The sequence below is a fragment of the Neopelma chrysocephalum genome, unplaced genomic scaffold (genome assembly GCF_003984885.1).
Source record: "Neopelma chrysocephalum unplaced genomic scaffold, ASM398488v2 Primary Assembly neopelma1_116, whole genome shotgun sequence".
Classification (NCBI taxonomy): Eukaryota; Metazoa; Chordata; class Aves; order Passeriformes; family Pipridae; genus Neopelma; species Neopelma chrysocephalum.
The window spans coordinates 659,524-685,302 of record NW_020897778.1 but is presented as its reverse complement, the minus strand read 5'-3'; the positions used below and the strand labels follow the sequence as shown (position 1 = coordinate 685,302).

The 25,779-nt window shown below is 42.7% G+C and overlaps 2 protein-coding genes across 6 annotated transcripts in view; both read left to right on the top strand.

Annotated features, from left to right (window-relative positions):
• Positions 1–7,935, top strand: part of BCR (BCR, RhoGEF and GTPase activating protein) — a 101,547-nt gene extending 93,612 nt beyond the window's left edge. For all 4 annotated transcript variants that reach the window (XM_027696769.1, XM_027696767.1, XM_027696770.1 and 1 more), the window contains one exon: positions 550–7,935. In XM_027696769.1, coding sequence (XP_027552570.1) covers positions 550–639 — 90 coding nt within the window. In that variant the 3' untranslated portion in view covers positions 640–7,935. The remainder of the gene's footprint in view (positions 1–549) is intronic.
• Positions 7,936–11,581: 3,646 nt separating this feature from the next.
• Positions 11,582–25,779, top strand: part of SPECC1L (sperm antigen with calponin homology and coiled-coil domains 1 like) — a 66,487-nt gene continuing 52,289 nt past the window's right edge. The window contains exons 1-2 of one of the 2 annotated variants that reach the window (XM_027696716.1): positions 11,582–11,648; positions 24,803–24,992. In XM_027696716.1, the coding sequence (XP_027552517.1) occupies positions 24,840–24,992 (153 nt within the window). In that variant the 5' untranslated portion in view covers positions 11,582–11,648; positions 24,803–24,839. Of the gene's footprint in view, positions 11,649–12,518; positions 12,538–24,802; positions 24,993–25,779 lie in introns of those variants that run through there. The other variant, XM_027696717.1, reaches the window with a different exon arrangement.

Sequence of the window (25,779 nt, the reverse complement as noted above, 5' to 3'; positions counted from 1 at the left end):
TCAGTTTGCATCTGTACAGATACAGCTTTTCATGAGGGAATGTCTGTTTGTGCATCCCGTGTGTGTTTGTGCAAGGGAAGAGTTTTTGGGAAGCTGTTTCCCAGCACCATCCTGGTGCCCTGGGATAAAAGGACCAAAAGTGTTTCTGCAATGCTCCTCAACACTTAAACCAACACAATCCTCTGCTAAATTCACATTTCTTTGGCCACTGCTACCTGTGAAGGCGATGCAGAGGGTTGGAACACAGAGCCTGGGTTACTGGGTCAGGCTGGTTTGTACGTTCTCCACTGAATAATGGCAAATTCTAGATCCAGTTTTTTCAGTGCACTGGAACACCAGCACCATTGTTTCATCCTGGAAGCTGAAAAGGGTGTCTCTGAAGCACTGCAAGTTTTACTATTTCTGCTGATGTTACACAGTGGATTAAAAGAAATACATAAGTGCTACATGCTCCCATGGAGAGAGCTGTAGGCGTGTCTGCCCACTCTCAAATAGCTGGGATGAGAATGAGTTACCAGGGCTTTATTACCTTGTTCTTTCTCTTTCCAGGTTCAAGTTCTTCTGTACTTCCTGCAGCTGGAGACCATCCCTACCCCGGACAGCAAGAGGCAAAGCATTCTCTTTTCCACAGAGGTGTAGGTGCCTGCGGTACCAACAGGACACAAAAAACTGCTCTTGGCACAACTCTGCCACCCCTGAGAAAAAGCTGAACTGGTGTTTCCTCAGACGTGACTGGCCTGTTCCTGTGCTGGGGAATTCCAGCCCTCAGTGCTTCTGTTTTTTGTGAACCAGAGACAAGCTGGAGAAAAAAGGAGAAAACCCTCTCCTCGTGCTGGTAGGACCAGAACTAAGTGGAGATGGAGCTGCGTGGAATCTCCACTAGAAGGAGCAATAGACACTTGAACAAATGCACCACGAAGTGTGGCCATTATTCTTGTTGGGAATGGGACAGAAGGTATTCCTCATTTTATGGATTTAATTTATCATAAAGAAACTTCAAGATTTCTACTGGACCACTTGATAGGACACCCCTGTTTGAGTGAGGGGGTGTTAAAGGATATATCACAACTGTGTCTTTAATAACTGCTGATTTTCAAGTACTGTTCTAGGCCACAAAAATAGCATAGCTTTGCAAGAGGAAGGAGAAGGGAAGGGTCTGGGATCTAAGATTCCCTCCTCAGAAATTCAAGTCTTGATTCAAATAGGGTTCTAAAGAAATCCAACAGTTTTATGTACAACTAGAACTGTTGGTCCGTTTGGGGGCTGGGACTTTTTGTGTTTAGGGTTTTTTTTTTGTCTCACCCAGCCCTTCAGGTGCAAATGTTTATACACCCCGGGGAAGGAGATGCCCTGCTCTTGCCTGTGTTGCACTTCTGATGGGTTTTTTGGGTTAAGGGAGACACATCCAATGAAGTTACACTATAAGTAAATACAGCAAATTAAAGAGAGGCAGGGAGGATAAGAGTCAGTGATTCTGTTGGTTTTTTGCTTATAAAAGCAGAGGCAACACTGTCCAGGAAGGATTTCTAAGTTCCTTAGACCCCACCAAACTCAATGAAAATTAATTGGGAAGACACTTAATTCCCAACACTCCAAAGAAAATATGTTATCACTGCAAAAATAATTGAAGAATTTGTGGACAAAAAAAAAATGAATGGCTCTCAGTTTGGCGGCTGCTTACTCCAGACTTTTATCAGAACATCTTTTTTTGATACTTGAATTTTTGGAGGCTTTGTACGTTGCTTCTACAAGAGTCTTTTTCTGATAGATACAAACACTCTGAAAAATGTGTCAGAATGTACTTTATGGACAATCTAGCAAGTAGCATGCATTGTGGATTCTCCAGAAATTCCAACCCTGTTTTAAATAAGAGCAGTGGAGAAATTTCTGTGGAGTTCCATCCAGCAGTACAAAAGGTCTGGCCAAACACCAATTTTGTGTTTCCCTCCCTAAATCAGTAGAAGCCACAGGGGTTCCAGAGGCAGAAAGGGCAGCAGTGTTTGTCCAGGGAATTGAAACTGCAGAATCTGATTGCTGGTATCCAGAGCTGAGCATTCTGGCTATGAAGCAGTTGTGCCAAACATCCCGAGGGGTGGGAGTGATGCTGTTTTCCTAAACTACTCCAGCCCCCACTTCCTACCCAGCTCTGCAGCATCCATTTAGTGGCATCTGTCCATCACTGTCCTGGCAAGAGGAAAAGTACAGCTGGAAGACAAGGGAAGGAATTGGCACGAGAAGGGGAGGGAGGGACAGATTTTGAAAGATTGGTAGGGTCAGGTTGTCAACATCATTTGTGGGGAAATGCAACACAGAAAGCAACCCCTCTTGTGCGGAATTGCACATTTTCTGATGGGTGATCTGCAATCTCTCAGCTAAAAAAAAATAGCAAAGGAGTGTTACAAACAAATAGAAAGAAAAAAATTAAAAGGGAACTGATTTTGTAGTCACTGTAATTCTGACTGCTGCATAATATTAGAAATTATTGTACTGTGAAGTTGCAAAATCAAAAAGGAACAAATATAAATTTCGATTTTGTGAGTATATCAATATTTTGCATGCTTTGTAAGGATTCTTATAGGAATTTAATATTGCTTAGTATCCCTCCCTCCTTAGGTCTGGGAGCAAACCTCTTTGTAATGTAATGTACAACTAGAAATTCCTTCTCTCTTGTATGTATTTCCACAACATTCCAACTTCTGAACCCGCAAAACAGAAAATGTGTCTGTAGTAGGAGGTGCTTTTTGGGGGAGGGAGGGAATGAAGGCAAGGAAACTTGAAGGCTTAAGATTTTGACTTTTTTTTAATTTTTATTTTCAGTTTTTGCCTGTTTGAAGGTAAAAATTAGTCACAATCCTGACGAACATTGACTTGAGCCAAGTCGTGCAGAGCAGTAAAGCACACTCGAGTTTTGTTTCTCTGTATTTGTTCTCCCTTTTCCCTGGCGCAATCCCAGCACAGCAATCCTTGTACCACAGGCTGCACTCCTGCCAGCTCCCACCTCGGGGGGATGGACCTGAGGCAGAAGCACTGCTGATGACTTCATGGAAAAGGGGAAAAAAACCCCCAAGCTACAGCTGGTGGCTGGGTGATAACCTTTTCCTTTGGTGTTTGGAATCTGTGGCTGCTCCTTGCAGTGTTGAAACTGGAAAGCAATACCATAATGACTGTGCCAATTTACTTTTGCCCAACTTTTTTATTTTTATTTATATAGGAAGTTAATTTTAATATTAAATTACTGATCTATAGTATGTAACCACGAGAAAATGGCTTTTGCTTTGGTTACTGTGACAGGTTGTTGCTGTCAGTCTCTCATTACAATGCTCAGTTCTAATGTAACATTATCTAACATGCAGGCATGTGGATCAGGGAAAAAAAGGTAATTTAACTTAACCCGTTAATTATTTCTGTTAAGTATGAGTATGTTTTCCCCAAAGCTGGTCATTTTGGGCTGGAAAAGATAGTTCATCATATTGCTGATGATGAAATCATGGACTGATTTGAAATACGAGAATTGATTTCTTGAATTTCCTTTAATTTTGCAATTAAATTTTTTTCAAATAGTCTTATGTTTTCAGAAATTTAAGTATTTCCAAAAGGCTTTTATGTTCTTCTCCCGGGGATGTTGGTTGGGTTTTTTGGTTTGTTTCGGGGGTTTTTTTGTGGGCTTTTTTTTTTACTTTATTTTTAATAAGCCTTATCATACTTAAACAAAAAGGGAATTGCAAAACTTGGCTTTAGAGAAGGCTGCCTGATTTCTCCTCTTATATGTTCCCCTGTGAGTTGTGTCAGAAAACCAAACTCTTTCATTTTCTGTATCAAAAAAGGTACAATATAAACAACTTAAGAGCAAACTAGCAAAAAGTTACCCTTTAGGTGTGCACTGAGAGTTTATGCTCCTTCAGTTTTTAGTGTATTGGAGAGACCTTTCTGCAAATGTCGCTTTCAGGAACAGGAATCTCAAACAGTAAAATTTTCAGCTAAGGAAATTCAGGTGACCAGGATAGTCTGTGTCTCTCCAAATTTAAGGAGAGGAACAAGCATCAGCTTCCTGGCATTTAGAAACTATTTTAAAATTCTCATGGATTTTTTTTAACACTGAATAGGTTTTTAAATAAAATCAAAAAAAGTTAAGCAAACTAAGGGAAAAGTTTTCCAAGGCGGACAAGAAATAACAGTTCCTAGCTCAGAGTCAGCTCTGTGTCTGTGTGTGTGCTTTGTATGGGAGGGGAGTGTGGGAAACCAAACTGAAACACGTCCACTCAAATGCTGCTGGTGTTCCTTATTCTTGCACAATTTTAACAAGTTGAGGTAGTAGCTGAGCTATTTCAGGCTGTATTTTAATGCTGCTGTTTTTCAGTGTATCAGCTAAGGGCAAACCCCAGCAGTGTGGTGCCTGTCCTTGCCGTGCCCACCGCCTGCAGCCAAACAGCCACTTGTGGTGTTGGCCGTGAGGTGGTGGAACCACAGAGGATGTGTATGGGAGGGGCAGGGTTTTTGCAGTTTATTCGTTTTACCTGTTTAAAACTCTGTTTTATGGTTGTTCATGTTAGTTTTCTATGAGTTTATTTAAACAAATGTACTGTTCTTTAAAACATATGTGGATCTCCAGATTAGTTTGTCCCCTGTGTAACACTGGAAGGCATCACAATGTGTTCATTTACCTTAACATGCCCTTCTGTCAAGTATGTATAAAATATAAACTGACCAATGTGGCTTTTAAAAATGTTTAAAATCTGATGGCAAAACCCCAGCTCTCTCTGATTCCTCACTGGGTAATCCATTTGTTTCAGTGCTTGGTCACCTACTGGGATAACTTTATCAGATGTACCATTCTTCTTATGGAAATTTTAGTATAAAATGGGAAATGTTGTAAGAAAAACCCTACCCTTTCTCTTTTTACTTTAATTCAAGATGACAGGGATTTGTAATAGCAGAAGACCAGTACATTCATGCTGGATTTTGGGGGGGGCCTGCTTTTGTTCCTTGAAGAAGAAGAATCCGAAAGGGCAATTCCTAAGTAGATACAATCAAATTAATGAAATTCTTGTAGCCACTTGTTTATGCCCTCTTAAATTTGTAATCCAGGGATGTTTTTCTTTTTAGACTAACATTGTCCTTGTACTGTTAGTGAAAAATAAACCTGGTACCATTCCCTTCCCTTAACACAGGGCCTGTGCAACTGAGATACCGGAGCCTTGGGTTTCTATTAGCAATTCTCCATTCTGAACCCAAATGAAATGAATGTTCATGTGTATTCTATGAATTTTGTAATTGAATAGAATTCAATACTTGGATTGCCCTTAAAACCAACAGAAGCTATAAAGGAAGCACTTACAGTTAATAAATTTTTCTGTAACAATCTTCAGGGAATAAAAGTAACACGAATGGAAAAGAGAAGCATAATTAGGAATCGCTCAGGTCACATTGTCTGGGACTAGAAAGGAGTTCTCATTTCGAGTTACAGAAGGCAGCTCATGCCCCAGATAACTGAGCAAAGCCTGTCGTGCCAGTAAATAAACATGAATATGGGAACGCCAGGAATTTAGCTACTGGAGCCTCCCAGTTCTGATGTGCTGCAGCCCCTCTTTCTTAGTACTGAACATTCACACACAGTTCAGTGCTAAGGAAGCCAAGTTTACCACTTGCTCTTTTCCTTTTTTTCCCCCCTGTGGCAACAGCAATAGGTGTGTTACCCTGGGTGAACTGCCACCACAGAGAAGTAAGAAGCTCATAGACACACAGGTGGACTATTGTTTGAGCTAAAAGTCTGTTCCTGGGCTGCAAGGATAAAATGCCACAACATGCTGCAATGATGAAATGGTTGGGGCAGTAGGGCCAAAGCAAATCCAAGTGTATGTGTTGTCTCAATTCTTCTCCTTCCATGACCATATCATTAGATTGCAGCCTTTCAGGTCAAGCAAATTCATAACTGCTCTTGCCAAGAATTAAAAAATTATAAAATGACTTAGTTTCCCTCCAGTGTTGATTCTCTTTGTGTTACTACCTTATAGTGACATTGCTGGAGACCACTGAGAAAAATGCAGGTGAACCATGCGACAGCTTTTCACATCATTTATTTGCTGCTGCCATGTTTCACCTTACAGTAAAACAGATCCTTCCTTTGCCAAAAGAACCACTTCACATCATTCTGCACTGTAGCAACTACCACACAGGGAGATTCAGTTTGTAGCAGAGCTACAGAGCAGAGCACTGGAGATAATTAAAGTATTTCCAGTCTTGTTGTGCAGAATGGACCAGGTACTGCTAATGCTCTGGGCTCACGTAGGCCAGTGTTGTGAGCTAAGTAAGATTCTATTATTTACAGCTGTTGGAGCATATTTGGGAATTAACATGATTAGAGAGTCCCCAGGCCTAGCAGGAGTGTTTGCGCTACTGCTTTGTCTTAATCGCAGTCGTGTTCAAATCCTCACGTCAAAAATGGTTCATCAGAATAGAGAAAATCATATTTTCCACTGGAGCTTTTGCTTGTGTAACTGCTGCAGCCTTTTCCCCAGTGGTAGCACGTTCTGAGAACCTGAGACATTCTACAGATGAACAGTTTCTCTAATCTGCAGAATGATTTATACCACGCAGCATTTTATATCCCTGTGGATGTACAAAGGGCAGGCTTGTGTACAAAACAGCTTCCTGCCTGGAAGGAGGACACAGCAGCTTCCTGGATATGACCCCCATGGAGGGTCACAGTGGGTGGAGCCCAGCAGAGAGCAGTTGGCCTTGCTGCTGCTTGGATGCTCCCACCTCCCCTGGGGCAGTTGGATAAAGCCCAGAAGGCAGTTTTGAGAGTTCCTTCTTACTGCACCTAAATGACTGATCAAATGCCCATCTAGAGTAGCTCAAACTTCCTCCATTTTAGTCCCATTTCGGGAGAAATTTGCCAATTTGGGATTATGCAAATAGCTGAAAGCTGATCCATAACTAACACCTGTTTCATAGTAGGTGGTAATGTAAAAGCTGCCATAGCAAAAGGTCGTTTCTCCACAGCAGCCTCTTCCACTCCCTTCCTTACTGCTCACAGCCTCAGAGAAATCTTGTCCTGGGTTTCACAGTCACATACAAAACTCGCAGAATCCTGGATAAAACTTAGCTATGCAGGGACTGATGTTTCAAAAGTTGGGATATCAGGACTAAAAGTGATTACCAAGGTAGCAAAAAGAGGGTAATGAATCATTGTGTTGGATAAATTGGAGATGTATCACAATGAAACAGTGAATTAAAAAATGATCTCTCAGCAGGACACTGAAACATTGTCCTTTCTGTGTCTGTCCAGCAAAAAAAATAAAACTCAGCCTTCTCTTGCCTATGTAAGTTGTGTAGTTTGTTCTTATCTCTAGTATTATAAGTGTTTATAATCCGTGAAGAATTCCAAGGAAAGGAGTTAAGACTATTTATTTAAATATAAATACAATTAAATTATATAATTAGTGCTAAATTATCAGGTGTAGAAGACAAACAACTTGTTATTGTTTGGATAATTTTGGGTTTCATCAGAGCTAATACTGTTGGCATTGTTTTAAACACTACCATGTTAGGGAGTCAGTTTTTGACATTTTATACTGCTGTTGCTAGTGCTTCAGTATCTTATAGTGCTCTGTTTTGGGAAAGAAAACCTAATCCAAATAGTTTAATACTGAAAGGTGTTAAAACTGTACTGCTAAACATCTCTCAGTTTAGGCCCAAAGAGAAGAGAAAAAGGAAAGGGAAAAAAGTGGGAAAAAATTGTCATTCTGGATATTTTTTTTTTTTACTTTCTAAGAAAAGCGGTGTGAAAAAGGGATCCAAAAACTGTATTTGGGGGAAAAAAAGTCTTAAGGCATTTGTAGCCTTTCTTTGTACACAATGTTAAATAAAATCTCCTGTATCTATGTTTGTCAGGTTCTTTTGGTCTTATTTAAATAAAAGTGGGCCTGCATTACACTGAATGTGTGAATTGCATTCAGCTCAGTTTGCTGGAAGTAGGGAGGGAATCTAACATTGCTGTGTCCAAGTGAAAGCTGTTTCTTGTTTTACAAGGTAAAAGCTGTATCACTTGAAATCTAGAGGTTGGTACAGGGTTATTGCTGAATTAAACTAAAACAACTATAATGTGTGGAAATAGTTTACACACAAGGTAGAGAAGTAGCTGAGCAACCCAGTCCATGTCCAGATCTGTGTGAATCCTTTTGCAGGAATTCTGCTTCAAAACCCAGCCCAGTCTCAACTTTATATTTGTGTGCAGAGAACTTGAACTGTAGTTATGTATTTGCTAAGAAATCAGCTCTGGCCTCCAGTTCTTCAAACAGTGCATGAAAGTAGTGGGTTTTTGTAGGAATCAGTTTGGAAACTGAATCCATTATTTAAATCACGTTTACTTGGTGCTTTATTTAAATATTGTTTAAATTATTAATGTAATTAATTAAAGTACATTTATGTTTTAATATAGTCCAAATTTAATACAAAATATAAACATTTCTATAATAAAAAGGTACCTTGCTCGAAAGCTCTAGCCAGTTTCATGCAGCGTGGGTCACGAAGATGACACAACTCAATGGCAACACTGGAAGGAGATAAAATGCAGCTGAGTGCAGTGTTCAGAACTACACTGATTATTGTGCTTACCCCTGAATTGGGCAAAGGAGGGGAAACCCAATCACTGTTATTAGTACTTCCTACCAGTGTTGTATCTGTATAATAGAAAATAGTTTTCCAATAGCTTCAATGTGGAATTCTTCTGCCAAATGGTTCTCCCTCCATCTGAAAGTGTACCCTTGTAGTGCATCCACATGGAACAGCCCCTGGGTGAGCCTGGAGGGGACCATGTCCTGTGCCAGGTGCTCTGCTCATACAACCACGTTCCTACCGTGTCCAGCTCGCCTCTGACTGCCAGCCTGGTTCTTCTCAGCCACTTCTTCTGACTGCTTTTCCCTTCTTGAAGACCCAGGGCAAGCTACACTGCCACGGGCTTGAGGTGAACTGTGGTGTGCAGGCTTGTGCAAATCACCCAGGACACTCCTGCGGGATGCTCCGGCCCCGGAATGAGGCAGAGCGAACAAAACCTAAGGCTGGAGCAGGATGAGAAAGAACATGAGTGTATAATACGGATGTTCTGTGCAAATTGCTCCACCTGAGCAGGTGTCTTTTCCCTGTTGCAGGCAGCCCTGAGGCCTGGACAGGCTGCCCTGAGGCAGGTGGTCCCCTGAGGCTCTGCGGGATGCAGCTGTCAGTGCAGGATCAGCATCAGCGGTACCTGCCCAACTCCAGAGACATTTGTCTGCTCTTTGTCAGCAGCCTCCAGTTATGGAGATTCTGTAATCCTCCGGGGCAATCTAATCCAGAACATAACCACAATGAGAAAGTTTTCCTAGCAGACAGCTGAATCACTCTTGCACACATTACAGCACAGAATGCTGCAATTTTATGCATTTTTTTCAGTGACCTTTTAAGTTCCAGAACTGGGATCTGAGGCATATGCACTGTCACTTAGCAGCTTGTTCATTAACTCACTGAGCTGAACAACTGCTTCCTGCTGGAAAACAGAAAGCTGTGGGCTACTGTGAGAAATATATTGTACAAAACAAGTGCAGATGTTTTTCACATCCCTAATACAGAAGTAATGCCATTGAAATGCCATTTTTTAACTGTTAAATACCTTGAAAAGTGGTCCAAAGGTAGAAACACAGAACAACATTTTGCTGAAGGTATCATGGATCAGAAAATGTAGTGGAATGACATTGGTGGTAATGTAAGAAAATAAACATCAGAAATATTAATTATGTATAAAGGAGCATTTTACTGTCAGACAAGTACCCTGTATCCATGCAGAAGCCTTCCAGAGGAATCCCCACCAGGTAAGAACAGGCAGAGTGGATAGAAATGGATGGGGAAGGACATCTCAATAAAATGACTGCCTTTGTAAGACACATAAACAGGAAAATTTTCCCACAACGTAAATCAAACTATGTTGTAACATCTGGCAGCATACATCCTCTCAGTTGAAAAGGAATTCTGATTAAATATAGATGTCATTTACTTTGATTTACTACATTAATAATTAAACTTGACTAAAGATAACGAGGGGACTGTAAATCTTACTTGCCCTCACCAATCTGCAGACTATGAATTCCATATTCCTGTGAATTCTATTCCTATGAATTCTAGGAAGGAACATACCTCAAGGGAGAGGCTGCAAAGCAATCTTACACTGAAATGTTTCTTTTGCTAAAACAGCTGAACTGCTGTTGGGAGAGAGGCTTTAACCCACAGTCTGAGCTAAACAGAGGGGAAACTTTCATAAGAATATGTCAAATCAGCACATTTTCCTCATTACTGTGTTCATAGCACTTCCCAGCCAATGCCTGTCAATACAAACTCTGCTATACCTCCCACCACAGCGCCCACGCTGCAATTTGGGTTTATTAGCTGCAGTCGCTGGTTATTCATGACAAGTCAAACATCCTGCACCACACCGATGAGCTACAAAGCTCAGCTCAGCGTGTTCCACAGGAGCTCAGGCTTTGAAAGTTTGTGTGCACACGCAGTTCTTGTAACCTAAGACAAAGCAATTCTCTACCACAATGTTCTGCTTTTCTTCACAGGGGCTAATACAGGGCTATGTTTTGCATCTGTGCTGAACAAAGTGATGAAAATTAACTCTACCTCACTTAAACCATGGCGCACATTTAAGCATTTACTTCTTGCTTGGATGAAAAGCTGCAATTACAGCCCTGGACAGTGAGGCACAGGTTTAGGAGTCCCACAGTCCCCTGGCTCCCACCTGCGCTGCCTGCCCTGTGTGCGCTCAGTGCCGGAGCTTAAAATATGTGTGTTTATTCCTCAAAAAGAATCCCCAAACCCATCAACCAACCACAACAAAACAAAAGGACTTTTTTACCAGCGTGAGGCGCGGGCCCTGGGCCGGGCCGCCGCCGTCCCCCCGCCCTCAGAAGTCAACGGAGCTGCGGAAGGGTCTGGAGCAGCAGGAGCGGCTGAGGGAGCTGGGGGGACTCAGCCCGGAGAGGAGGAGGCTCAGTGGGGACCTTCTGGCTCTGCAACTCCCTGACAGAAGGGGGAGGGTCGGGCTCTGCTCCCGGGTAACACCAGGACGAGAGGACATAGTCTTAAACTGCGGCAGGGGAGGTTTAGTTTGGACATCAGGAGGAATTTCTTCACAGAAAAGGCCATGAGACACTGAACGGGCTGCCCGGGAAGGTGGTGGAGTCACCGTCCCTGGAGGCGTTTAAGGAAAGACTAGACACACTCAGTGCCATAGACTGGTTGACACGGCGATGCCGGAACACTGGTCGGACCCGATGACCTCAGAGGTCACTTCCAACCTGATCGATTCCCTAATTTTGTTATTCCGCGGTTCAGGTGCGGAGCGGCCTCACCCAGCTCCGCCCTGAGGGAGGGGCCGCCCCGCGCACGCGCCGCCCGTGGCCGCCCCCCCCCCCTTTCCCTCACGGCCGCCGGGGGGCGGTGCCGGCGCGTGCGCGGTGCGGGCAGGGGGCGGGGCGGAGGCGGAGGCGGGCGGAGGGGTCCGAGCCGCGCGCGCGCCCCTCCGCGCCCCCCCCCCCCCCCGCCCGCCGGCCCGGCCCGCGCGGAGCCCCCGGAGCGGGGCCCGGAGCAGCGGGAAGGAGGCGGCGGCTGCCCCGGTAAGCGCCGAGCGCCGGCGGGCACAGCCCGACCCCTGCCCATCGGGGGGTCGCCCGCGCGGTCTCCGTCAGGGCCTGTGTGCCGCGCTCTGGCCGCAGCGCCCCTCACGGCCGCCGGGAGCCCCCGGGCCCCGGCTCCTCCTCATCATCGCCCCATCCCCCCCATCCTCCCCGAGGGGCCGCGCTGTCACCCTGCGGCGGTGACACCGCCCCGCTCCCGCCTCGGGGGCCCCTCGCGCCTCAGGGTCCGCCCGCGGTATCCCCCGCCCGCCCGGCAGCCCTCGCTGTCACCCATCTTGCGGCCGCGTCCCCGCGGGCGGGCACAGCGCGGGCGCTCCGCCGGCCCCGGCTAGCGGGGAGGCGCAGGTTGGCCCGCGTTTGCATCCCGCCGTGAAATCCTTTGCTTTGCTGTGTCTGTGAGAGGGGTGGTGGGTGCGTGCGGGAGCTCCCTGAGGGGAAAGGCGCAGCGCCCGCGTTCAGCACCTTTGTAGCGGGGTTTTGGTGTGATTGGGAGCACCTTTGTCTGGGTTCTGGTCTCATGCTTGTCTGGAGCGCCGTTTTTTCTCTGCGTTTTTGTAGCTGGAAGATCCTGCAAGCTGAGTTTCGTGCCTGCTGTCTCCCTTTCTGTGCCTCGCAGTATTCCATCTTGCAAGGCTTTCGTGACCTGGTATTACCAGGGATGGAGGGAGGCGGGTTCCTATAGCTGTGCCAAAATCACTCACTAGCCTGTTCTGAGAGGTTCTGTGTCCTCAGAGACAAAACCAATGCAGTGCTGATGCTCAGCAAACTGCATCCTTCTCTCCGCAGCAGCACCTCACCATCTGTGCTTGCAGAAAGTGTCTGTGCTAGGATCTGGAACACAGTTCTCTTGGAGCAGAAAATGTGTCATGTAAGTGGTTCCACTGGGTGAAAAGTGCTCTGAAGAGCCATAGGTTTTGTCGAAGGGCATAGTCTGTGCAAGCTCTGCTCCCCAAAAGCAAACAGAAACCTTCTGGAGCTGCTTCCTGCCTCATTAATGGTATGGACTTTGGTTGCTGATAGATAGGCAAACTAAAGCCAGTGGCTGCTTTTAATACTGTGGGTCACAGTATAGTGCTGCAGTAGCTCAGAATTATAGTTGCTTCTCCCTCTACAGCCAAGTTGATTGTTGTTAGGTAGTTGCTAACAAAAATGAAAAGAGAGGGTCATTGTAAACAGTCTGAGATTAAAACTGAGCAATTGAGATGGGTGTAGTCTCATATTTCTTGTAACACTGCCACTTCGTTTTCAGTTAATGGAAAAATCAGGTTCTAGGCTGGTAAACTATGTGAAGTAAGAAAAGAAAACTTGATTTTTCAGATGTTTTTGTGTTGCTGAAGACAGCATAATTTCTTTATTGAGTACAGTATGTAATTGGGAACAAAATGTCTCAAATCTTTTTAACTTATTTTTCCATTTCTGTCAAATACAGGGACATCTAGTTAAAAACTGCAGTCCACATTTTCCCGGTTACTTCATCCGCTCAATTTGAAGGGCTGTTTGTTGATGTGCATTTTAGTGTGATCTTTGGTAAAGATCTGTCTTCTCTCTTTGGTTGTATGAGGGACTGTTGTGTTAAAATCTGACAACGGTGGAACATCACAGTGGGAAAACCTCTGTGCAGGGATTTCCAGTTGTCATGGACTGTACTTTCTGTCGTGCTTTGCAGCTTACCAGCTCTGCAGGATTCTCCTAGAGCAGTGTGATCTCTGTGGCCTCCCAGGCATCTGCCAAAGGTGTTTTCTGCATTGGGCTTGAGGAAAGGCTTGAGTTAGGGTTTGCCTTAGTGGAGAGCTTGTCCATAGCAGCAAATCAAGGGGGTTAGGCTGAGGTCTGGCACGTGATCAGTCACATCCTTTTCATCATGGGCACTACTTATGCCACCTGGTATTTTCCTGAGCCATACCTGGGCATCATTTAAAGGTGGTAAATGCCAGGTCTTCTCTGGAAGACATGGGACATGGCAAACCCTCTTTGGGTGGGGGAGAGGGGAAAGCGATTTTGGCTGTACAGTCACAACCCAAGCAGTGCAGGTTTGCCTCTGGGCTGGAGAACAGTCTCTGACCTGTGTTAGTTACTAGTGCAGGAGGCAGCCAGGGAGTCACAGAAGTTTCTGTCTCAGCACGTGTTGGAATAGATATTTTTATGCTGCAAAGATTTCATTGTACAGAACAGATGAGGTGATATACAGTGAACATTTTAGGTATGAATAAATATATACTTACAAGAGTGCAAACAAACTTGTGCCATTTTTGCTTTACTGTTAGTATGGAAAATAAACTCTCAGAAGGTGGAGGCATGTGATAGAACCTCCATAAGAGATCTTCACTGATGAAATTCAAAAGTTCTTTTTTTCTTGCCTTGACCTTGTGACGTTGGAGCCTGTCTCGCCAACTAGGATCCAGTTCTAGAAGTGTCTAATGCTGCTAATGGGACTGAATCACTGTTGCTCAGTGGGAAAAACAGCACAAGAAACGTTATGCTTGTACTTCCTGTCGTAAAAAATCACTCCATTTAGTCTTATTTTTAGTCTTTACACTGAAAATGGGAGAAGAAGCGGGTGTTAGAAGCTGTTTTATGTACTTAATGGTTGCCTTACGTGACTAGTCACAAGGAACATATTACTTGTTTCTTTTGAGCTGATTCCAACTGAAATGATCAGAGAAGCCACCATTTGGAGCACTTAGCAGTAGTGCAGCTTGCAAGTAATCATAGGAGACTCTCTTTTAACATGTAAATAATTCATCAGTAGAGTTTTCACACATACATGCATGATTTTCTTTGGCAAAGAGGACTTTACTGTGAAGGCACTACAGCTTTTGATCTTCATCCTTGTAGGTGAATATCTTCAGATACTTCAGTTTTGCAGGGAACTGACACTTTGTTGTAAATCAGTGGCAGAATTAGTAGCTTCCCAAATTGCAGAAAAGAGGGATACAAGAAGAAATTTTGAAGTCAGGTGAAAGGAGACTTTTTGAAGGGTTCAATCTGCAAGGTTTCAGTACTGAAAGACAAAAAAATTTAGAACTAGCAATTTGTTGCATATTAAAGGATTGTAAAGCCACTAAAGCAAAATTTCAACAGAGTAGGTAACAAATTTGTACTGAGCACTTAACATTTAGTATTTAAATAGTATAAAAAAAAACTAAGGTAGTATTGAAGTACTGGAATGATGTGTTTGATGACATCAGCCTGAAAGTATTTGTATTTTTCTGATGCTAAAAAGATTTCCCTGACTTTGGTGATTTGGCTGATGTAGGATACATGTTCCACACAGGTACACGCAGTGAGTAATGATTTCCTGTGGGATATACTTTTGGGGAGGTGGGTGGAAAGCATGACCAGGAGGCTGGCGTTCTTGCCACTCCTTGAAACTTTCTGAGTTCTTCTTAAGACATTTCTGTATATGTTCTTAATTAAAAGCACACAGTGGTTTTGGCAGATGGAGGCTTCTTGGAACTTTGGCTACAGAGTTCCCTTGCTATGTGAGGGTTCAGTGTTCATCACTAAAATGTTGACTGTCCTTGTATTGACGAGTCTTAACTGACAGGGACAGGTTTGTAACAATGATCTGTTAGAGTTTGACTTTCTCTCTTTAGCCATAGGGTTTTTTAAAATTTTTTATGATTTTTTACGAGTTGTCAAGTAGTACTGAGCTTAAAGTTTCTTTTATTTAGCAAGGTAAATGACACTGAGATTTGCTAATGGGTGTGCATTTAAAGTAGCATCTATTATGCAGTGAAATATCCTTCTGTCTTTGTAAACAACAGTCTTGACTGTTTCAATTTGCTTCTCCTAAAAAGTAACCAGCACTGTAGATCTTTTTGATTATATACCTGTCAAAAAAAAATAAAATAGTATCTATCTAGAGAAGAAAATTCCAGTAAGTCTATAAGTTATGGACATTAGTGTTGTAAGTAAAGAATACTTGAAGGAAAAAAGGTACTTCAGTATAGCCTTTTTTAATAGGAAGACTACCTTTTACTGGAGGGAAAACTATTCCAAGGTCTTTGGCCAAACATCAAAGGCTCGCCAGGAAACCTGGAGATGTAGGAGCTTCTCAAAGAAATACTTTTAAAATGTTTCACAATGGAAGGTGCTAAAGAGTTAGTTAGACACTTGGCATTCCGTGGGGATATCAGCACATCAGCAGCCACATCAGTTAGGGATGCTGTACTGGGCTTTAGTGCTTTCCCAGGCTCCATCCCATGTAGAGTCCTGCATTGCTCCAACAACCAAACTGTCCAGAGAAACAGCAGCTCCATGAACTGGTTAGTTATTCAGCCTTTTCTGGAAGGCTCAGAATATAAATGTGGAAGACAGACAGTGTCTTACCCTTTTTCCTGGGGGAGAAAAAAGAAATTGTCAGCAAGTGGGAATCTCTCCATCCTGTCCCAAGGACTTTTCCACTGTATGACTCAAATGTATGTCCTTGGGCTTCCACGCTGGGGCAGGTAAAAGCTCCTCCCTTAGTGATACCAGAGTATTTAGGAACGATTTGCATGTGACTCTGTCTCTTCTCTGTCTGCCAAGGCTGCAGGATTTTAAACTAAGTAATGAGTGTGCTGTTGACAGACCTTGGAGGTGAGGAAAGGTGGGTCAGAGCATTAAATTGAAACCCATAGATAGCCAGGCTTCAAAACCCCTCAGCACCCTGTGGTATCATGTTTTGATTGCTTAAAAATAACACAGTTCACCTGTTGCCTCATGCCAGGGAATAGTGTGGCTTGGGAAGGGGTGGTGGTTGGGTGGGTAGGAGGCTCATTTAAAGCGGGGCTGTTGCTGAGTGTCCAATAGCCTGAAACCGAATTAAAATTTGGGGCTTCGCTGTCTCTGAAAGGATGAGACTTCCTTCTTGTTCCCAGTTCCCAGTCCCGCTGCTTCCTTTGCATAGTATCTAGCAATTATAAGGTGAGTCACATCAGTCCTGATCTGACTGAAAGACCAACTCATCAGAAATGAGCTGTGATCTCTAGAACGGGAAGAAGGGAGAGGACCGAGGAAGGGGTGGGACTGTCTCTTTTGGTGGCAGGGTACAATTAAATTATTTTCATGACTAACTTAAGCAATCCCCAGTAGGCATTTCCCTTCCCCAGCCTTAGCAAGACTGACTTGTAGAGGGGCCATTCCCATTCAGGCTGTTCTCTTGGTGCAGCTGAGACCAGGATGGTCCGTCCTTCTGGGGCTGGGAATCCCGGAGCCGTAAGCACCTGAGGCTTGGGAAGGTCCTCAGGGGATGCATCTCTTTATGCTTCTCCTGTTCTCTGTTCTTTTTGTTGCAATGCCTTCAAGAATGTTGCCAGACCAGGTTGGTGGTGGAGTGGACATAGAGAGCACCCAGTCACCTCCCAGCTCCAGAAACCCAGGCAGTAGAAAGTCCTCAGGTTAACAGTATGTTGGTCAACTGCTGATAAGATTTGTCACTGTAACCATCCTATCAAGTATCAGGATTTGGGGTGTTTGGATTTTGCATGAGCTGAAGATCTGATGGAGTGTTTTGGATGAACATGAGACCTTGTCAAAGTTATTCACTGATCTTACAGGTTTTACCTGTAATACCCATGTGCTGGGAGCCGCTGGTCTGGCTCCCGAAGTGCCACATTGCACGTCCTTTCTGTGTCCCCCTCTCCAGGATGGGAGCCAGGCTGCTGCCTGCCTTTCTTCTCCCTGGGAACTTGTTGCAGCAGAAGCCTTTGCTGCAGTTGTTGATACCAGAGTTCAGCTGACCATATTTTCAATGGACCAAAGGAAAAGGTCACCACTGGTCACCTCCTCTAGGCAGCACTTTTGGGAACAGCTGTGCTCCAGGGAGTGCATTGCAATGAAGTGTTGTGTGCTGAGCAAGTCAGTTTGGGATGGAAGGAGGCTGCTGTGTTAGTCCTACACCTTTGCTTGTGCTCTTCTACCAAGTTCCCTGGTCTTAAAATTGAGGTGGCTGGTTTTGAAAGTACTTCCCTGCCAGTGCAAGGAGAAATGCCATGTGTGCAGTGGACTTTGGTTGAGGAATACAGTATAGACTTAAGGTTATAGGACACTAAATACACCTTTGTAACTGGAGAGCTATTGATTTTTGTAACGACACTTGCTTGGAACGTGCTTGGGAATTACAGTTAACAGCACTTCCAGTTAATGTGGTTAACTGACCAAGTATTGCCTTTTGGACTACTGGATTTTGTAGTTAAAGCTGGCCAGTCCTTTGGCTGGGAAGTTTAGCGTGTTAAGATGCCTTTTTTCCTCGGAAAACCTACAGTGTCAGTGTTAAGAGTTGGTTCTGGTTTAGTGGAATGTTAAACTAAGGGTTTTACAGACAAGGTTGACATTTCTGCTACGTTTGTTTGAGCATGTAAAATCTGGCATAGAGGTGCAATTGCTCTCCAGGAAATAGGTATATATTGCCTCATCTGTTAGTGCATGGCTTAAAATTTGGATGCAAATGTGAAATTAAATGAAAGGAGTGAAAAATGACAGTGTAACCAAATTGCCTGTGTTATCAACACCAATGAAACAAACCTATTTAATAGTGATGTGGATGGTATTCTGATCTGCAGTGTGAGCAACCATAGTTAATGGGCATTCTACAGGTACTGAGCCTATGTAGAATAATTTTTAATCACCTTTATGATGGATACTAGAAAGGTATAGATTCACCTGGTCTATTCCTCCATTTTTCAAAACTGTAATTAAAAAAACCAGTCTTCTGAAGGTGCAGTCATTATAGAAGCTTGTTCTGAGACCGAGTTATGGACAGTACTCCCCTTCCTTGGGGAACAGTTTCCCTGTGCTAGTTGATGAACAGTTGTTTTTTCTTTCCTTGGCAGTGGTTTGAAATAGTAGTTGTTTGAAGTAGGAGCTTGAAAACAAGACTACATAATTTAATTTTGTTATGAAAAGGCTTTTAGAGCACAGTTTGTGAATTTAGGGGTTCTTCTGTAAATGTTCCTGTCACTTGTCTGGAATGTTAAGTATTTTAACGGTCACACATTGCTCGCAGCAGTTGCAGCTCTGAAGTTTTCTCCAAAGAAGGAGTAGAGAAATTTAGGTGTATAACAGCCAATTCTTTTCAAAGCTCTGGTCTCTCTTTCTGTTTAAAAGAGAAGTAGCAGTAGCAAATGTGGCTTGAAAACAGTGGATAGATAACGTAACTTCAATGCAGAATTCCTATTTGTGTAATTGCACCACTTGTAATGGGAAACTGTACAGACTGTTTTGAATTTTTAAGGCAGAAAGTAAAAGGAAGGTCTTTCCTCTCTAAATAACAACCTGCAGCTGTTGTTCCAGAAGTGCAGCCCCCATGTGCTGCCCGTAAACTGTGCTGCAACACACAGTGGTGTGTGTATATGTGTGTGTATGTTTTGTAGCAGACGCTGCCCACGGATCCATCCCACCTGGTGCTCTGGGTCTGGCTGCAGCTGTGGGCAGATGCCTTAGGAAAAAACCCCAAACCAAAGCCTTCCCTCCCACCCTGCAATTAGTTTTGGCTCAGGGGGGTTTCTGAGCCCTTTGTGCTCAGCTATTTAGCATCCATTCGGGACTTTCTCTACCTTGTTCATGTCCAGTCTCTCCCTCCCCTCGCACTTCATGCAGCCACAGCATTTTTTCAGTCTGCATTAAAAATACAGCTCACTTTTTTAATTTTGAACCTGGCTCTACGTTCATTTGTTGGTCCTTAGCTTTAGTATGGGAAGAGATGATTAACAGCCACTCCCAGTCTGCCTTCTCGATGCCATTGCAGATTTGATAAGGTTCTGTCATGTTCCCTGGGAGATGTCTCATGGGAGCCATCATATACCTTTGGTCCAGCAAGGGGCAATAATAAGATCATTTTCAGATCTATAAGAAAACTTCTTTTTTTTTGAGGTTGAGAGACCAGAACTGCACATACCAATTAAAGTGTGGGTAGATGGGCAAAAAATTGATTTGTGAGTGTGATATTTCTGTTTTATGGTTCATTGTCAGTTCATTTCTTTAATAATTCCTGTACTGATAGTTTAATGAAGCTGTGAATCAAAACACTGAAGTCTTGCTGAGCAATATTGAGAATGTTGAGAGCACGTTTATGTTTGAGCTGAGGTTGGTTTTCCCCAGCAAATAGATTGCTCTGTGTTTGCCTGTATTTAGTTTTATTTGCTGCTTATATTGTCCAGTTAGTCTCATGAGGGTCTTCTGTGATTCCGTGCACTTTCCTGTTGTCCTTGGTATCTTAAATTACCCACTACCATCAGCACCCTTTCAAGTCTATAAAACTGAAGTCTTGATCTTAAGCACTAAAAGAAACACATTGTTTGCTCTGGGCTTCTGGAATCCAGTGGTTAATATGTTTTTGGAATTATTGAGCAAGAGATATCATAGTAGAGTGTTTGTGCAGCTTGCAGGCTGAAAGTTTTCTAACTGTAGAGAACTCTGTCTCTTATAATGTAGCTTGTTTCATATCACAGATATTAAATTTTTGGTGGCCATTCTGTCTTGCCAACAGAGACTCGGGGAAGTTCTGAATCTGTGTTTTACAGGGGATTGAAGAGACTGTATTTTGTAATCTTTTCTTTACTTTTCTGCCTTTCGGGACTGTATAAGTGACCTAAAAATGTCATTCCCTAATTATTTGGGCAAAGTTGTCAGCCTGAATATATCAAAACCAAAGAATTTGTACAAATAGAGAGTGAAAGTGTGGTGACTCCATTGCTCTTAGATGTGAATATTTCTATTTTCTTCTGTAATTCAGGTATTTGATTTTTAAGAAGTGCTCAGTATCCTCAAATTTAAGGGATCACTTGTTTCTTTTTTTCTGGGTCTCTTAGATAATTCCAAGATTATTTATAATTTTCTTAATCATTCACAATTCTTGGTAGGTAAAACTGCCTAATGCCTCTTGATATCTTGTATTTTCAACCAATGGCAAGAAATGCTTTTGGTGTTTAACCCGCACTCGCCTTTCAGGGCATGGGAAACTATTTTTTGTACTCTTGTAATTGAGCCTTACTTTTGTGACAGCAATATTAGCATAAACAAGTATATTAAATAATGGATGAGATTAAAATAATCACAGTAAGAAATCATACCCTCCCTGCCCTGCTTCAGTACCCAGGGTTGTAAAGAGTAACGCTGAAAGCATTGCATGTTAGCTGGGTGGATGTATCATATCAGTTTACAGTCACAAGCAGAGCTGTGCTATTGGGCAAAACACTTTCAAATTATTATTTATGCAGTTGTTTTTGCAGCTGGTATAAAGTGCAGGGCTGGTTTCACATCCTGCACAGAGCAGGGAGAGCACCCTCCTGAGCGAGGTTCTCCTGCTCCCTGGACTATGTGTGCTGTGGAAAGAGAGACGGCTGGGAAAGGATACAGGTTAGAGGGAGTTGTTACATTTTAGCTTAGGAATGCAGTCTTTCTATCTGATATTTGGGGATTGTTTTGGCTTTTTTCCATTCTGATTAATTTTGTAATTGATGCTGTTGTGCTGGCATTAATCAAATGTTTCCCAGTAATGTCTTGTGGCTGTTGATAGATGAGTATTTTGTTTAATAGTGTGATATGAGAGACCTCCAAAAGTTACTCTTGACTGTCTCATGGAGTTACAACTCTGACACTGAGACCTTTTAGTTAAGCTTCTTTTACTTCTTTTTGTTCTTGTACTTCTTTTACTTTGCTCTTTTTCTTCTGATTTTTTTTTTTTAAATTTTTGTTTTGTTTTAGATTTATTTTCCTTTTTCTTGAGGTGAGAGGAAGTGTGTGTAAAGGGAAAGGAAGTCTTCAGTAATTCCTTTTTTCTCCCTAGGGCAAAACATAAACTACAGTTTTATATGCAGTATTTTCTTTTTAAAACAATAGTGAAATAATGTTTTAGTTCTCATTTGAATTGTTAGTGCTGTGTGTTATTTTTCAGAAAACTTCCTTTGGCTAGAGAGCATTTTATTTCTTGTTTTAGAATTTATTGTTAGGCAGAGACAAAATTGTTGTTGATTCTTAATACTGGGTCTTTGTAAGGACAGTGGTGGTGTTCTTCAGAAGCACAAAGGTAGTCTTTATCTGCCACACCTGCCTTTTGAGGAACTGGGTGAAGTAGGGATTTTTCCACTTCCAGTCCAACAGTATTGATGTTTTCTCTTTTCAGTGCTGACACCCCATCCTCTTTTTTCCTTCTTGGAGAAGGCAGGAGGGCAGAAGTTGGCACAGAGAGGTCATAAATTCACTTTAGGAGTCTTAGTGAACAGCTGCTTTTAAAACCTGTAATGCTAATTAATGTCTTGTCATTATTTTAAGTTGTGTGACCCATTTATATATTTTTCTGAGTATTTTAAACTATAATTACCTATCTTGTTTCAGTAGGAAAATAGCTACTAAAGCTTATTTTCTCTGGAATAAAAACAGGAACAGTGGTAGCTAGCCCTGCTTGTCCTCTATGTATCTTTGAAATTTCTAGAAAGGTGTTTCTGCCTTTGAGTTTCAGTAAATCAAACCCGTGTTTTTCAGTGTCAAATGTATGGATATTTTAAAGCAATGCTGTGATGAAACATGAGGATTATCCTTGGCTTACATTACTGAGTTTCACTTGTTTACACACTGTGCTCTGCAGTGGCTGTTGAAGAGAATACTGTGGCACGTTTTCAGGAACGCTTCTGAAAAAGCATTTTCAAGAAATGAATGTTATGGATGTCATGGATGAGAAACATTTGAGTTCCCACAGCCTTGTCACTGCTGACCCCTGTGATGCTTTGATAAGAGTAGAAATGGTTTGTGCTGTAAAAGCCAACGTTAGCCCGCATTTCTTTTGGACTGGACGTCCCATGGGTTCTGTTACTGTCTCACTGGCTGTAACCAGCAGATCCCAAATGTGTTTACTGTGCGTGCAGAGATTGTCTATGCTGTGTCTGGCATGTTTTAAGGTGTGTCAGGCTTGATGGACGTGCTCTGTAGGCTTGATAAATGGGTATTGCAGTGGCCATTGCTGGGTGTCTCCGTGCCAGCTGGAGCTACTGCTCTGTGCACATTGCCGGGCTCTGCCCAAATGTCTCATATCCCTGCCAGTCCCCTGATCTTCCTTAGAGCACTGGTCTTCTCACTCTGAGAGCTGTCAAAAAGCTATGGGTCTGATTTACTGGATTTATTCAAAGTGTGTAGTTTTTCTTTGGGATAGTTTTTTCAATGCACTCAGCGTCTCAACAAACTGCACTGCAAATGCATTTGAGTATTTCTCAAGCATGCTGTGGGCAACTTTGTGTCTGTAGAACATCAAAATACCATTCAATAGTAATGAGACCAGTTTTACTAAACTTTATCCTCTTTGGTCTTCTCAGTTTTAGTTTTCAGTTGAATAAGATCAAAAGCACAACTAAGTGTTTGACTCTTAAACATGAAAAGGGCAAGAAATGTAAGTGTAGCAACTTAGTCCTACCTGTAAACGTGAACATCTGCTTCTGGAATCTAGTAGGCAGTTGTACCACTTAATATGATGTGTGTTTAGCAAACATATTGCCTTCATGGGGCTTTTCTGGTTTGGGTTTTGGTTTTCTTAGGAGTGTCTCATTTCAAATTATCAGTTATTTAATCTTCTGTGAAGGCATTCTGATTACTAGTAGCCATATGGCAGGACTGGTGCATTTTTGACATTCTCATGATGAAACTGCAACAGCAAACAAAGTTTTGTGTATCTGTTCACACAGGCTTTCAGAACTAAAGGGAAGCTGGAAGCTGTAAACAAATATTTTCAGTGTCTTAAAATGAAACTTCCTGTTGCTTCTGTTACCAGTGCTTAGGGATCTGAGGAGGCAAAACTCCTGGAGTTTTCTTGACTTTTGTCAGAGTTAGAATTGAAATACACTTGTGTGCAGCTGAGGTGATGGGGAGGGAGGAGTGTGTGTAAGGGTATGTGTTCATTTTGTTGGCTGAATTAGTACTTTTGATCACTGTGGTGCTGTTGGATGTCTCATGCATGCAGTCATCAGTCTGCTTTTCGTGCCTTTGAAATGCTTCAGTTTTTAAGAGATGGAAACAACTAGATGTGTTTCATGTTTCTAATCAGCTGCAGGATATTGGGCTCAGATAAACCTGATCACTTATTTCCACCTGGAATCTGTAAGACTGAAAGGAGAGGGGAAGTTTCATCCTCTTAATCTTCCATCCTATGTCTTCTGACTCAGGGGAGATGAAGAAAACAGCTGCCAGTTTACTCTCTTGCAAGAGGGAAGAAAATCCTGAAGTATCTGGTCTTGCTGGTAGTCAGTGCTTCAAATGATGACTGTTCTTCTGCTAGTCTGCTCTTTCTTAAGTTGTCTTCCAGAATTAGCAGCAGTTGTGAAAACTGCAGTATTTGGGTCTGCTGCAGCTACTCCTGGTTTGGGTAAAGTCAGCTTTGTTTTCTGGACTTTCCCCTGTGTGCTCCTGGGTGGAATGACAGTATTGACAGTTTCCTGCCATTGGATAAAACATGAAAGGAAGGCAAAGCTGCAGGAGTGTCCTGCCTGCAGGCTGTGGAACCCAGTGGGGCTACTTCTGCTTTCTTCTCAGGGATAATGCTTGTAATCACATGACTCCTATTAAGTTTTGTAACATTCCTTGTGTTTATTAGTGTGATTTTTAATAATAAATTGTTTCAGGGAATCTGAATTTTTCAACTTTTTTTTTTATTTTTATAGAAAACTTTTTTATACTTTTATAGCCTCTGAGACTGCTGTTACTCTCTCAGTACTGTTGTTACCAAGCTGGTGGTGATCTTTTCTCAGATCCAGTGTTGTTGGTAGTCAGGCCTGAATCCTCCCACGGTGTTTTGCTTCCCGCAGTCAGAAATACAGAACATTGCTCCCTAATAAGCCTCTTTCTCTGGCTAACGAGTGAACTCGGCAACAGGGGTCACTTATAAAGTATCCTCGGTTCAATGCCATCTGTGGAACGAGAACTAAAAAAAAATAATTATAATTTGGAGTGGAGCTGTAGGAAGTGCTTAGTCTTTGGTAAAAATTCCTTTTAAAAAAAGGCCAAAACCATTGGTCAGTCATGCATTCTGTTTGGCTCTAATTTGTAGTCTTTGCTGCTCTTCTGGACTTCTGGTCTTAAATAGAGCATTATAGAGCAAAAAAAAAAAAAAAGAGACATGGCTTTTCATCTGTGTTTTGTATTTAAAATGTCTTTCTTTCTGCTTGTAGATTTGTTTGTAAATGCATCATAAACAGACAGCCCAGAATGAAGAAAGCAAGCAGGAGTGTTGGCTCAGTGCCCAAAGTGCCTGGAGTAAATAAAACTCAAACAACTGAAAAAGCCAAACCAGAAAACGGCTCCTCAGTGTCTGCAGTAACAAAACTCTCCAAAACTGGGACATCGGCATCTCTTTTGAAGGTAATAACCAGTAGAGCGTTCTGATTATTTATATTTTTTTGCAATAAAACTTTAAAAAGGGTAGAATTTCAAGGCACATCTTTAGTGCAGTTTAGCCTAGAGGCTTGTTACAGGGGTAGCTGAAGGGAATCTGGAGAGCTGCACAGCACTGGGCAGGGTGATAGGATCTTATGTGTCATCCGTGCTGTATTTTGGACATTGCAACATGAAATGGGATGGAAAGCAATATTCTGTGCAGAACTTGGCTGTTCTGCAGAAGGGGCAGAGTGGAAATTGGGTTCTGATGAATGTTATTAATAGTATCGTGTTATGCTTGAATGGTGTGTCAGTGACTAATGGGATTTGATAAGAGTTATTTGCTAATTCTGAAAAAAGAACTAAGGGGGTATCTAACATGGGAACCTTTTGGTATCAGTGATCCGTGTCAGGTCAGTGCAAGTGAATTCTTCTGGCTGTTTTGGCCTTTGCTTTGTGTGAAGGACTGCTTGAGCTGAATTTTCACAAGTTGGTTCTTGCTCCCAGAACGAGTTCAAAGGTAGAGGTTTTCTCATGTATTAGCAAACAGGGCAGTAGATGTAGGAGCATCTGGTTTTCAACAAACAAGAAGAATCAGATGTACTGGGGTGTGCTGGTGTGGAGTGTTCACCTGGGAGCAACCACATCTGGGCTGGCTGGATGGTGTGAGCCTGCCTGGTCTGGCTCCTTTTCCTGGCTTGGAGACATGGCTGGATCCAGCTCCCTTTCCTCAGTGCAGTGCAGTGCAGTGCAGTGCAGTGCAGTGCAGTGC